The sequence below is a fragment of the Vanellus vanellus genome (genome assembly GCF_965231255.1).
Source record: "Vanellus vanellus genome assembly, chromosome: 5".
In the NCBI taxonomy this organism is placed as follows: domain Eukaryota; kingdom Metazoa; phylum Chordata; class Aves; order Charadriiformes; family Charadriidae; genus Vanellus; species Vanellus vanellus.
In genome coordinates, this window is record NC_138910.1 from 49,057,756 (window position 1) to 49,071,290 (window position 13,535).

The following is a 13,535-nucleotide window of genomic DNA, read 5'->3' on the forward strand; positions in this document are numbered from 1 at the left end:
AGCATACAAGCAGCAATCGTTTAAGTTTTGCAGTTTAGGTCCTAGGTCGGACTGCTGCAAAAAAGGACTTCCTTGGCAAAGCTAATTTTCAACCCATGCCTGATGGTGAAGGGAGAGGACTTTTAAGACGCTGCCGAACAGAGTGATGCAGCTTATATTGGCGGAGGATTTCAAAACCAGCAGCATCATTGACTCACAACAAGCATCCTTGCCATCACTGCTGATGCCTCTGTTTCACCAACAGGTCTATGTCCATCCTCGTTCTCAACAGCATTCCCCTCCCAGAGAGGGGAAAAAAAAGCCCCAAGCAGAAACCCACCCATTAAAATTATACAGGCATGGAAAAACCACAACCCATATGGAAAGCTACCTGCTTCCACAAGTGACAGAAACATCTCTGCAGGTTTTGCAAGAATCCTTTACACCACTGACATAGCTGGTCCTGGAAACTTGCTCCTGACAGCTGCTCAAGGCTCTTGGGCTTTAAACCTTCACTACTTTTTTTTTTTTCCCCTAGCAAACATTGCCAAGATTGCATGTTGCTTCTGGACACTGTTATTTTAATATGCTTAGAAAGAAATATCATCACATTTTTTAAGCTTTCCACTTTAAAATCACATCCATCAAGTGCCTGATAAATCGTATCATTCTACCTCTCAATAGAGTACTATGAAGATTTACTCAACAGAAGGTGAAGACAGAAACAAGGTCTGGAGCACAATTACTTTTTATGTTATTTTCTGACTTGATAAAAATGTCTGTTAATAGTATCCACTTTTCTAGATTTTTAAAAACTAAATACTAGCGGAAAAATTAATACTTCTTCCACCAAAACCATTTTTAATGGAATCTAGAAGAAAAAGATTATTAATACTCTGGGCAATCATTTACTTTGATGTCTGTATAATATGCAGTGACCCGTAAGTGGAATGAGCTAAAACTGTCATAAATTCATTATGAGAAATCATTCTTTGAAGAATATCACTGCAAATTTGAAATGAAATAGGCAATATGGAAATAAGCTAATTGCATGGCATTTAAAATAACTGGCTCTAGTAAAAATATCCTTTGCATGCACTTCTATTTCAGCTTCAAATCCATTTCTTTCAAAAACATTGGAGAGGCGGGTTTATGAAAATTGAAATGTTGTAATTACTTAGTACTGACAGTGACAGGGCAACATTCACGTAGGATCTCAGACTTTTTTCAAAAAACAAAACCAAAAAAAAAACCAAACCCAAACCCCCACAAACCAAAACCAAACCCAAAGGATGATTTTATAATTTTAATATCCCTGGGACAGGGAACCTGGGAGTACATGCAGCATAAAATGTGCCAATCCAGACCCTACCAATGAAGACTGGAGGAAAATACATCCAACAAAAAACCTATATATTCCCAGGGGAATTTCTTAGCTATTATCTAATAAAAGTAAGAAGCAAAATTCCTCTTCACCGAGTGGGACACATCATTTGCTTTGCCTGGTCTCTCCCGGTGCTGCTCAGAGCGTCTCTGCCTCAAAGAAAGACACCTTTGCCCTTGCAGCTGCCTGGGGCAGGGAGGTTCACGAGTGCCCCAGCCTGCCTGCCTGCAGGGCACAGGCTGCTGCCTCCTTTATCCTAATGTGAACCCTGCCACCTCCGGCAGAAAGGAGCTTAATATTACACTCATCACTCCTTCATTTAGTTACTTTTAAATTTGAATCCCTAGCTTTCATTTACTTACCTATTCTGTAGCTGCATTTTGTAGCAGCGGCTTTTGTTCTGTGGTTTATTTTTTGAACTCAAGAGAAGAGCAATCCAGATGGGGAGCATCTCTGCACTGGTCTGCAAGGAGCCTGTGGGACCTGTTTCCACAGACCTCCCTCAGGGTCCAGGATTTGGCTGATGCAGCATCTAGGCAAAGCGGATGCCTTTCCTTGTGGGAAAGTGTGTGTAGGAGTAGCCTCGCTTTGTAGTCCTCAACTTCTCTGCTCTCTTTTCCAGCTCTCAGGATTACAGGAGATGCAATGGGAGGGTGGCGCAGCAATACCTGCATGTTATCAAGTCTCCATGCACATCTGGTGATGCTCACTTTGTCCTTTTATTATTCTTATGCCACAGGAACCAAAGAAAAAGGGCATCTCAATTTCCCCCCGCTTCCCAGAATGACCCAAGCTGTAATTTTCAGTGTGTTTTTCTGCTTTTCTCCCTGCCTGGATTCCAACAAAAGAGCCAACAGCATCTTCAAGAATTTGGTGGAGCTGAGCTTTATATCTGAAAATAGGAGAAGGGAAAACAAGGTGGCAAGAGGCAGAGAAGTTAATAACCTCTCCTTTACATATAGAAAGATATCTAGATATCCGTCCTCGAGAGTGGATAATGAAGCAACATGATGCATTTGTCCCACCAACGCTCGTACCTGGAGCTGACACCGTGCCAGCAGCGGGACAGGGTCTCCTGGATGATGCTGCATACAGCACCGAAAGCAAATGGGGTGGTCAACACAGGATTTAACACACCAAAACTCTTCAGGGTAGAAAAAAGCCAAGGAAACCTCTTTTTTCTAAGGGCTTGAAGGCTGTTGGTCTTGGGCATTTCTGGTTTCTTTCCCCTTATAAGCAGAGCACAAGCAAGTTCTATCCTGAAATCATGTGTTTCAAAATACGCTATCATTGCAAAATGGTTTAAAATAATTAGGAAACTACAGCTTGAAATCTTAGTACTGTAGTATACATTAATATCACACTAATTTTAATTTTACAAAGCTCTTCACCAATGTACTACAACAGTGCTGTAATAAAAATAGTTATGCATTTAAGAAATAGCAATTCAAAGCTTACCTAGCAATAGTTAACAGCAATGGCTTTAACTACTTTAAAGTACCAAATTAATTGTACTCCCATGCTTGTGGTATTTTGCATATGTAGAAAGGAAAACACCACAAAACTCTCCAATAAATTTAACCCCAGAGAGTGGTGGTTAGCTTATTTGTTCTTTTTTTTTTTAGCACCTAGATTGGGCAACCTGGCAATAGAATTAAAAAGACATTTTCCTGAACTGACCTGGAATTCAGACATATGCCAGTATTTGCACTACATATCACAAAATTTTATGATCGATGTATCTATAACACATATTTTGCATTCCTATATAAATATTGACATTTTACACAGTATCTTCCCTTTCACACATTACATTTTATATAGTTATTACAGCTGTTTCATTCCTCATTTTCTGCTGGGCTTTTAATTTCATACACTTCATCTATCAGATACTACTGTCTCCTTTTAACATATCACTGCAGAAAATGGTAGCTGGTGTTGAATACAGAGCTATGGATACTGAGGTTTTGCAATACTAAGTATTATGGAGCTGAATGATAAATGGAGAACAGCGTCTGGGCTGAGAAGCTTGAGACGCAGTTAGGAAATAACAGCGCACGCAAGGCTGACAAAAGTTACATTTGCAGGTAAGTGGAGTGGAAATTTATAATTATTGGGAAAAAAAACCACAAATGACAAAACATTGTTTGTGTTATTAAAGGCGGAGTGAGAGATAGCAAGAGCAATGGAGAGAGGCAATTTTCTTCAAATTCCAACAGGAATACAACTCAAGCTCTAACATGCAATTTTACTATGGATTTTCAGGACAAAACAGAGGATTACGCCCAATTGTTTTGAGGGCTTGGATAACAAAGCATAAAAATCCTAATAAGTAGCCTTTTGTGCCAAAGCAGACCAGAAATAGATTTCTATTAGAAGTTACAAAAACATCCAAAAACTGAACTGCAATAAATATTGAGTTAACTATCTAACACGAAAAAATGTAGCTTTAGGTATTTGATATTTTCAGAGGTATCTGTACTATTACAAACTGTCTAAGAAGAAAATTGATACAGCTCAGGAAGTTTGCCGAAACAGCACTAAGCTGCCCGAATATGCCACACTTTCTTATTTTACCTTTTCTGGCAATAAATTTTTACAACGAAAAGCCATTAGTGCTGCAAGAGTATGGAAATGAGGACAATTAAATTCATCCTGTTTTGAATGTTAAATAAGCTGTTATGATTGTCCTCTGTATATTTAACATAATGTTGTAGAGCTAAACAGTGAGCCCTTTCCAAACGAAAAATTAATAGGTCTTCAGAAATATTAAATTTGTTACTTATTCCAGTCATACCTACTCATAGCAGCTATGTTTTAGAATAGATTTAGCTTTTTAAAATACTAATACTTCCTGATTTTTAGCATTTTAGCTTCCCAAAGTAATAAAATCACGGATGTGATGTATGTGATTTGTGGTGATTAGCTTTTGCTAATATTTAGGGCGAAAAAACCCCATCCAGGTCTGCTGAGTGGTAAACTCAAAGTTGGTAAAACTCTTTGTTTTGGGAAACCCTTATCATAAACCCCTTAAACAACCCATAGTCTCCCCTCCTAAAAGACGGGGAAATGCAGGAGAGCTCACCTCTGACCTAGCAGGATTTTGCTGAGCTGCTATGGATCCACCAGGAGTTGAGGTTTAGTTTTAACACATGGGGTTTCATCACCTCACTTGGCACCAAGCTGTGTACGGAGACAGCATCATCTTGGCTGTGCCTCAGCCAACAACCCTGACAGAGCCCATCCACCCTGGGCAAAGCCAGCCCGCCTGTCTTCATTTGAAAATTAGCACAATTTCCATGTTTTTATATATAACATAGGCCAACACTCACGATTAAAAAATGTAGTCTTGAAAACCAGTACAAATTACTTCTGTCTTTCGTTTATCTACTAGTTCTTTACAGATTGGACGCCAAACATCTCTGTTTTAGCTGAGTGGCTATTAAAAAACTTGGTGCAGAGTGCCAGAATGCAGCTCTCCAGCACCTAATCCTGCTCCATCCCATTCCTGTCTGCAGGCTACCAGGATTTATGACAGTCAGCTCAAGATTTTTCCCCACCAAATGCAACGTGTCTGGCTTCATTTTGAGGATGGAGATGCCCTGTCAGGATGCTCAGGAAGATGCTGGGAGCGAGGTACTAGGAATGAAACCAGGATCAGAGAGATCCCAGTAGCAAGTGGAGAACCAGAGAAACAACCTGGGTAAAGAAGTGAATCAGGCCGATGGATACAGAGGAACAGCAGGAAAACAATAACTGACTGTGACAGAGTCTGAAAGAAGCTTGGCTTTTTTATCTTTTCTTATTTTCTTTCCCCACCCCTCCCCCCCCTTGTCAAGAGCCTACATTTTAATTCAAGGAGGCCTTTGATTCTGCCAGAAAATGTCTTTGCATGGAGCATCTTCTGTTTCACCTGGCATACAGCCCTAGCACAGCTATTCCCGTTGTCGATACATCTTAGGAGTATTTCTGCTTTACCATGTCAGCCTTGCTCAAGTTTTGAGCCCTGCTTAAGCCTCAGTTTGAAGCTGAGAAGACGGTGATTCACTGACACAGCCTCATCTCTTCCAGGGATACCCACGCCTGTACCAGCCTATCTCTAGCTCTCTCCTTAAACAGAATAAAAGCCTTGGACCCTGACCATAGGGCCCTGGTACAAAATGACAATTTGCCTGCTGTCTGCCATCTTCTCCCATTCTCTTTATCTACTTGCATGACCTTCCCCGCCCCCCCCCCCCCCCCCAGAAATACTGCAACACCAAAGGCAGAGATGGCACCACATCAAAGAGCCTAAGTTACAAGGGAAGCGGTTTTATTTTCACTTGAGTCAAGATTTTTTCTTTTTTAAGCAAGACTTCAAAATACCTTAAAAAAAGTAACAGTGATGATAATGGGACTGAAAAATTCCATGGCATCTGAATAACATAATTCAGGCACAAGTATCAGAGGATAAGATAAACCGCAGCACAGCAGTTCCCAGGGAATCGACTATAATGACATTCAGGTTATACATCTCATCTGGGCTGCGTTTCTGAAGGAGATGAGAATTAGCAGCCCTGTGACAATAAAGAAACGTGGGATTAAGAAACGAAAGAGGAGGGTAAAGGGCTGGTCAATTCTCCCACCGCTTTTTCTTGTTCCTAAAATTTCTGTTGCCTGGAAATGGCTGATGAGAAGACGGGATTATGTAAACACTTGCCAACTTTTCACACATTAAGAAAACTAAAGCCTGACTGATGGGTAGCTTAACCTATCTTCTAAGCTGTGAACTAAAACATGTTTACTAAGGAGAAGTCAAACAGTGAAACCCCTTTAAAAAATCCAGGAGTGACGAGGACTTGACAATTCCCAGGATTAAAAAGCTGCATACATTACAGACTATGTAATCTCCTTATAGTAAGATGAGGAAAAGGAAAATAAAGTCTTTTTGGTGTGTGAGATGGTTTTTGTTTTAAAGTATATACATCCAGTCTGACTGAAGACTTTCTTGCATTATTGTCTTTTTTTTTTTCTTTTTGCTTATGACAGAGAAGAGAGCTATACCAGCCCTCCCACATTAAGTTATATTTTCTAACAAACCCACTGCTCCCAAACATTACCCATCAATAATAAAATAATAAGCACTGTGCTGTAGAAATGTCCCTTCCTAAATTTAATCAGGCTAACACTTAGGTGCTACAAGAAAGCAGGCATGAACAGAAGTACAAAATATCTCTATCTAGTTTTGAATCCAACTTCAGCGACTGTGTCACCTCAGCAGACCTAAGCTTTCCTGAAGTCTTCCTTGTTGTCATTCAAGTGGCATATTAACTTCTGCAAATACTCTGACTTAAATACAGCTGAAGGCTAGTTTAAAATTTAACCTGCTAGACCTTTTCCATGTTTTAATCAAAAAACCTGAGGATTGTGATAATTTTTCCTTTTTCTTTGTTTACCATCAAAGCACTGGGTTCTCTAAAATGAGCAAAAAATTCTCAGTCACACATCTATCACTTCAAAACAAAGGTGATTACGTTGGCAATAAAGCTGAATGCACAGAGGATGCTGCTAGAAAAGGTGATACTCTCAGCAATACTTCTGAGGCACTAAAAAAAAAACCCAAATCCTTCTGCAAGCTGAAGTGGCACCGTCCACTGGAGCATCAGCAATGCAAAATTGCAAGCAGCAAATACCTAATTTGGAGACCAAAGCAGAAATTGTGTTGTGTGCTGCTCAACCACTGCTTGAGCAACGAGGTTAAAACAGCAAAATAAACTCTGCTATTTACTACAGGAATGCATGTATAGTTGTGTAATGCAAACATGGGTGTCTAGAATAGGGAAAGCATACAGGTTGCCTGGAGCTCACTTACATCTTCATTAAGGACCAATTCCCAAACAGCGGATTTTCATGCAGCTGCCCAATGATGGCAAAAGGCAAATCCTCAGCTGATGATAAAGGTTATGGTTCCACTGAAATCTGCTGATGATGTTTCTCCGTTGGTCTTACTGATGGAGGGGAAAAAAAACCTAACCAATCCTACGTTAAGAAAAGCTGCAGTGAATGAGTGGAACCAGACATGAAATTTTGCACCCAACTATTGTAATTGTGGGATGCCTTCAAAAATTTAAACTGGGTAAAGCCCTAGTCAGCCAATTACAAAATATATGTCCCCTCAGCTTTAGAAGATATGAAACAACTCAGAAATGCCAGAAGTGACTCAACTGTGATTTTTAAGCTGCTTCAACAGTATCTTAGTTATTTCAAGTAGTACTAAGAGTTTACCTGTAATTCCCTTCCCATAAGCGGAACTACCAGCCAGCAAGGTGCTCAAATCGGGGAAAAAGAAACACACACAAAATTATTATTGAGACTGCTATGTTATGAATATATTGCTTTTTCTATTCCAAACTGCCTTCCCTGTAATTTTTAAGATATGTGAAACCAGGAAGCAAAGAGCAAATAATATCTTCGTAAGTAGGTAATTTTCTTAATGGCAGTGCACTGCTGTTTTACTACCAACTTGTTTGCAATATAGACACATACATTTCAAAGCACGTATATTCAGATCTGCAAAGGAGGTGAGTGAGTATAATCATGGAAGCCCTCGCACCAAGATCAAGTAGAGCCTAATTCAGAAAGACAAGCAGGAAAAAGTCATATTTTGCACCTTCTACGTGAGTTTTGCAGAGAGTTATGACACTTTCGAGAAAATCCTCTTGCCGTGTGTAAGCTGTAGTTTGAATGTGCTGCACATTGCATATTTCATTACAAAAGCAGAGCCATGTTATTTCATTAGATAAGTGATAAGTTCAATCCTTACCAAGTTTTCTTGGTTCCTGGCTGCTATTTTCTGATCATCTTCTCCCCCATTTTTCATGTATTTGACCTCTTCCACTGGTTTGATCCTATACTCATCTGAGCACCAAGGGAAAAAAAAAAAAAAAGAAAAAAAAATTGAACCAGTGTAGTTCAGCAGCTGGGAAAAAAAAAAAAACAAACTAAAACAAAAACAGCTGACTAGAAAAGACCCTAATTAAGCAAAGCAACTAAAAATTACATATATATAGTTTCAAAGGCTTAAATGTGACTGATACCGAGGAAGTTTTTCCTGACTGAATCTTCAGTAAGAATTTCCAGTTCTGGCTTCCAGAAATTGTACAGTAGCTCTCTCATCTAGTATAGCCATGGCACCACGAACAGGGATGTTTGGTATGTACTCTCCCTAAACTGCCTAGTTTTCTGTACAATGTGTTTAATACAAACAAGTTTTTTCCTCCTGTGTCCTCCCTGAATTTTTATTATCAACGGGCAAACAAGCGATATACAGTTGTTACTACACAGAGGAGTCTGCTTATGGATGTTCCTTGCACTGAGAAAACCTCTTTTAAAAAGCAATGCTGATGGAGGCTATTTAAAATTTAAGTTAAAAGCTGAAAAAAAAAAAACAAACCAAAACCCTACACCAAAAACCACTGTTGTTTTTTTTTTTTTTTTTTTATATCATCTTTTTCCTGCACTGTTTTAAATGAGCTAAAGCAAAAAGTACACAATGCACAGTCATATAATGATTTCTGGAGAAAAGGCCCCATGCTGACCATCTTCCTCTCCCCACTCCCCTGCCCATGACAATTTTTCCTGCACATGAATGTTACCCAGACAGAAACCCAGAGTGAAAATAAGTAATAAGAAAAGTAATATTTCTGATTTTCCCTTAATATTTATCATCTAGTCATTTCAGCTCTTCAAATAATAAATTCCCAGCTCCTGCACTGCAATATTCTCTAACATACATGCACTATCCCACAGTAAACGGCCTCACCAAAACTTGAATAAAGGGTTTTTTTTCCTTTGGTAGGACAAGAAGGCATTTGGTGATTCTTCTTTCTAGCCCAGGAACACAGTGTTTGCAGTATCAACACTGCCTTTTCTCAGGCCCTATTACACCTTTTTGCTCTGGTTATCTTTGGAGGACATGAATCTACTGCAAAAACACCCAGAGTTTTGCACCCACACTCCTCTAGACAGGATATATAATGCAGAAGAGAAACTTTACCCCATGAAAGTTGAAAATGTTAATACAAAATTAAATAAGACACAGTACACTGGGAATAAAAGGCAAAACCTGGGGAAATTAAAGGAAACCGCACAAACTTAATTATTTTTCTTTGGGTTTTCAAGCAATTTATCTCGCTAAGGGAAAAACAAAATGCAAATGGATTATTCTGGGTTACTATATGGTTAAAAAAAATTATCAAAATTGTTTCAAAGGAAGTTTATTTTCAGGAAACTGTTAGCCACAGAGCATACGTTAAATAAGCTTAACTCTGAAAAACACTCTTTTTTTAAAAAATACAACATGCTTTTGCATTTGGCCTAGTCTATATCTATATGCTTTTTTAATTATAGAGCTAAATAAAACTGAATTTATCAAATAGCAGCATCTCAGATGCAGAGTCTCAAAACAGATGGAAGAATTTAAGACAATATTATTAGATTGGTAAATGTGAACAACTTCTCCATTCTCCCCCCTTTTAATGGAATTTAGGTAGTGTGGAGGTGACAATTCATAAAACTAAAAAGGCTGAACACAATAAAGCCTGAGAATTAGAAGTACTTGTTTGACTGCAGTATCTAACTTAATTCTTTCTTACTCCTTCAATGATCTCTGCTGTGATCTGCAATAAAACCCACATGCAGAAAAGCATAAAACTCCCACGGTGGTATGTACAGATTTGAATAGGAAAACAGATGAGAAAGAGAAAACAGCACAAAGGAAGTTTGCACAACCTGCAGCTGGTCCACATTAACTAAAAGCTCTAGAGGCATGTTCAATCCAGCCTTGTAAAAAAACTAGTAAGGTATGGAGGTTCTGATGTTCAGTAGCAAAAAACCTCTGAAATGTGTCTCCTGCTTATTCCAAGACATTAATTGTGATCAAGCACAGAGTGCACACTCGTGTAGCAGATTGTCCTATGCAGACTGCCCTATGCAGACTGCACGTATGGGATGCTTACTTGGAAGACACTGTCTCCTGTAGCAAGTGGACCAGGGCATTGATGAGCCCATGACTGATATTCAGTACAATCAGATTTATATATGAACATTTGATACAGTTCGATAGGATGGAGGCAAGACAGGAAAGGAAGGTTTTTGTTGAAAACTTAATTCTGTATTTCTTCTCTAACTGATTTTAAGAGCGCTGCCAGGCATCTCTGTTCAGCCATCTGAGGACTTGCCGGTACCTGGCTTCCCGATATTCATCATCACCATCATGACATCAGTCTTGTAATTATTGCAGCATTACGACTTAGAAATTTGTGCTGCTTTTGCCAGTTGTAAATAGAATAGAGACTATTTCAGCACTACAACAATCATCTAAGTCCAACTGACTGATCACTTCAGGGCTGGCCAAAAGTTAAAGCATGATTTAAAGGTCATTGTCCAAATGCCTCTTAAACACTGACAGGCTTGAGGCATTGACAACCTCACTAGGAACCCTGTTGCAGTGTTTGACCACTCTCTTGGTAAAGAAATGCTTCCTAATATCCAGTCTAAACCTCCTCTGGCACAGCTTTGAGCCGTTCCCTCACATCCTGTCCCTGGATCCTAGGGAGAACAGATCAGCACCTCCCTCTCCACATCCCCTCCTTGGGAAGCTGTAGAGAGCAATGAGGTCACCCCTCAGCCTCCTTTTTGCCAAACTAGACAAGCCCAAAGCCCTTAGCCACTCCTCATAAGACATGCCTTCCAGCTCTGTCACAAGCTTTGTTGCCCTCCTCTAGATGCATTCAAGGACCTTCACATTCTTAATTGATGGGGCCGAGAACTGCACACAGTACTCAAGGTGAGGCCACACCAGTGCTGAATACAGCAGCATAATCCCCTCTCTTGACCAGCTGGTCACACTGTGTTTGCTGCACCCCAGGATGTGATTTGCCCTCTTGGCTGCCAGGGCACACTGATGGCTCCCATTGAGCCTGAGGGCAGCCAGCACCCCCACATCCCTTTCTGCAGGGCTGCTCTCCAGCCACTCCTCTCCCACTTTATACTTGTGCCCAACATTACTCCATCCTAGGTGCAGAATCCAGCATTTTGACTTCTTAAATTTCATTCCATTAATCGTAGCCCAATGCTCCAATCTATGTGATCCATTTATGCAATTTATCACTGATAAACATATTGAACAGAACTGGTCCTAGAATTGAGCCTTGAGGAACACCACTGGTGACCGGTTGCCCGCCAGATGTAGCCCCATTCACTACAACCCTTCGAGCTCTGCTATTCAGACAGTTCTTCACCAAGCACAATGTAAACCTGCTCATCCCATGCTTGGACAACATGTCCAGAAGGATGCTGTGAGGGACAGTATCAAAAGCCTTACTAAGAACCAGAAAAAGTACATCCACCCCATGCATCAGTACAGGTTGGGGGCTGACCTCCTGGAGAGCAGCTCTGTGGAAAGGGACCTGGGAGTCCTGGTGGACAACAGGATGACCATGAGCCAGCAATGTGCCCTTGTGGCCAAGAAGGCCAATGGCATCCTGGGGTGCATCAAGAAGAGTGTGGCCAGCAGGTGGAGGGAGGTCGTCCTCCCCCTCTATTCTGCACTGGTGAGGCTGCATCTGGAGTATTGTGTCCAGTTCTGGGCTCCCCAGTTCAGGACAGACAGGGATCTGCTGGAGAGGGTCCAGCAAAGGGCTACAAAGATGATTAGGGGATTAGAACATCTCTCTTATGAGGAAAGGCTGAGGAACTTGGGTCTTTTTAGTCTAGAGAAAAGAAGACTGAGGGGGGATCTTATAAATGCTTACAAATACTTAAAGGGAAGGTGCCAGGGGAACGGGAACAGGCTTTTTGCAGTGGTGCCCAGTGATAGGACAAGAGGTAACAGGCACCAACTTGAACATAGGAAGTTCCATCTTAACATGAAGAGGAACTTCTTTGCTTTGAGGGTGGCAGAGCACTGGAACAGGCTGCCCAGAGAGGTTGCAGAGTCTCCCACTCTGGAGACATTCAAAACTCACCTGGAGGCCGTCCTGTGCAATCTGCTGTAGGTGAACCTGCTCTGGCGGGGGGAGGGTTGGACTGGATGATCTGCAGAGGTCCCTTCCAACCCTGACCATTCTGTGATTCTGTGTTTCCCTTCACCCACAGGTGGGTGATCTTATAGAAGGATATCAAATCCGTTAAACAAGATTTTCCCTTTGTGAATCCGTGTTGACTGAGCCTGATGATTCCATTATTTTTTAAATGCCTTTCAATCTTCTCCCTAATTTTTCCAGACACTGAGGTTAGACTAACAGGTCTGTAGTTCCCTCGGTCTTCCCTCACACACTTTTTGTAGATTGGAATAACGTTGACTAGCTTCCAGTCAGCAGGGACCTCCCCAGACTCCCAAGACCTTTGGTAGGTGATCAAGAGGGGTCCAGCCATAACATCTGCTAGCTCCTTCAGTACTCTGAGGTGAATCCCATCAGGCCCCATGGACTTGTGAACATTCAGCTGATACAGCTGGTCCCTTAAAACTTCAGTGCCCACAAATGAAAGCCACTGTTCCCATACTTGTGGTCCTCCGACTCAGGGGATCAGGCAGCCCAAGGTCTAACAGTATTATGAAAGACTGAGGCAAAACCCATATGGAATGCCTCTGCTTTTTCTTCATCCCTATTAGTCAGGTGTCCATCTTCAACAATTATTGCTCCAATGTTTTCTTTAGACCTCCTCTTGCTATTAACTTACTGAATTGTGGAGGAGTTATAAAGAGAATAAATGTTAGAGAACCTGCAGACAGAGTTGGGCCAGGCGAGGGTAAGGATTACAACATGAACAAAGGACATTAAAGGAATACTTGAGCTGCCTGGGCAGCCTGTTCCCACTCTTAGTGGTTGTGTGAATTTCATGGCTATGTTTCCTTTCCAGCTTCAGCTCCACACAAGTCATTTTAGAGATCATCATGAACAAAAGTAATTTAAAATTCATGTTGAACATAGGCACAGGTCCTTCAAAAGCTGCATCATTTGCCAGATGTATCAAGTAGCCCTGAAAAGGTGGCAAAGAACTTCGAACAGATTTCTTGTGTAATTTCCACAGGTATTTACAACAGGATTAGGAAACATGCTTTCCCCCAATACTTTACTTACAAATACAGTATTGTTCAATTATTTGTGCAGCATAGCACTGTTAGTGTTAG

At 40.8% G+C, this 13,535-nt stretch overlaps 1 protein-coding gene across 1 annotated transcript in view; it reads right to left on the minus strand.

Moving 5' to 3' along the window:
- The window catches only part of LOC309672145 (uncharacterized protein C1orf21), a 132,269-nt gene that overhangs the window by 47,141 nt on the left and 71,593 nt on the right, over positions 1-13,535 (minus strand). The window contains exon 3 of the mRNA XM_082483569.1: positions 8,166-8,260. Coding sequence (XP_082339695.1) covers positions 8,166-8,260 — 95 coding nt within the window. The remainder of the gene's footprint in view (positions 1-8,165; positions 8,261-13,535) is intronic.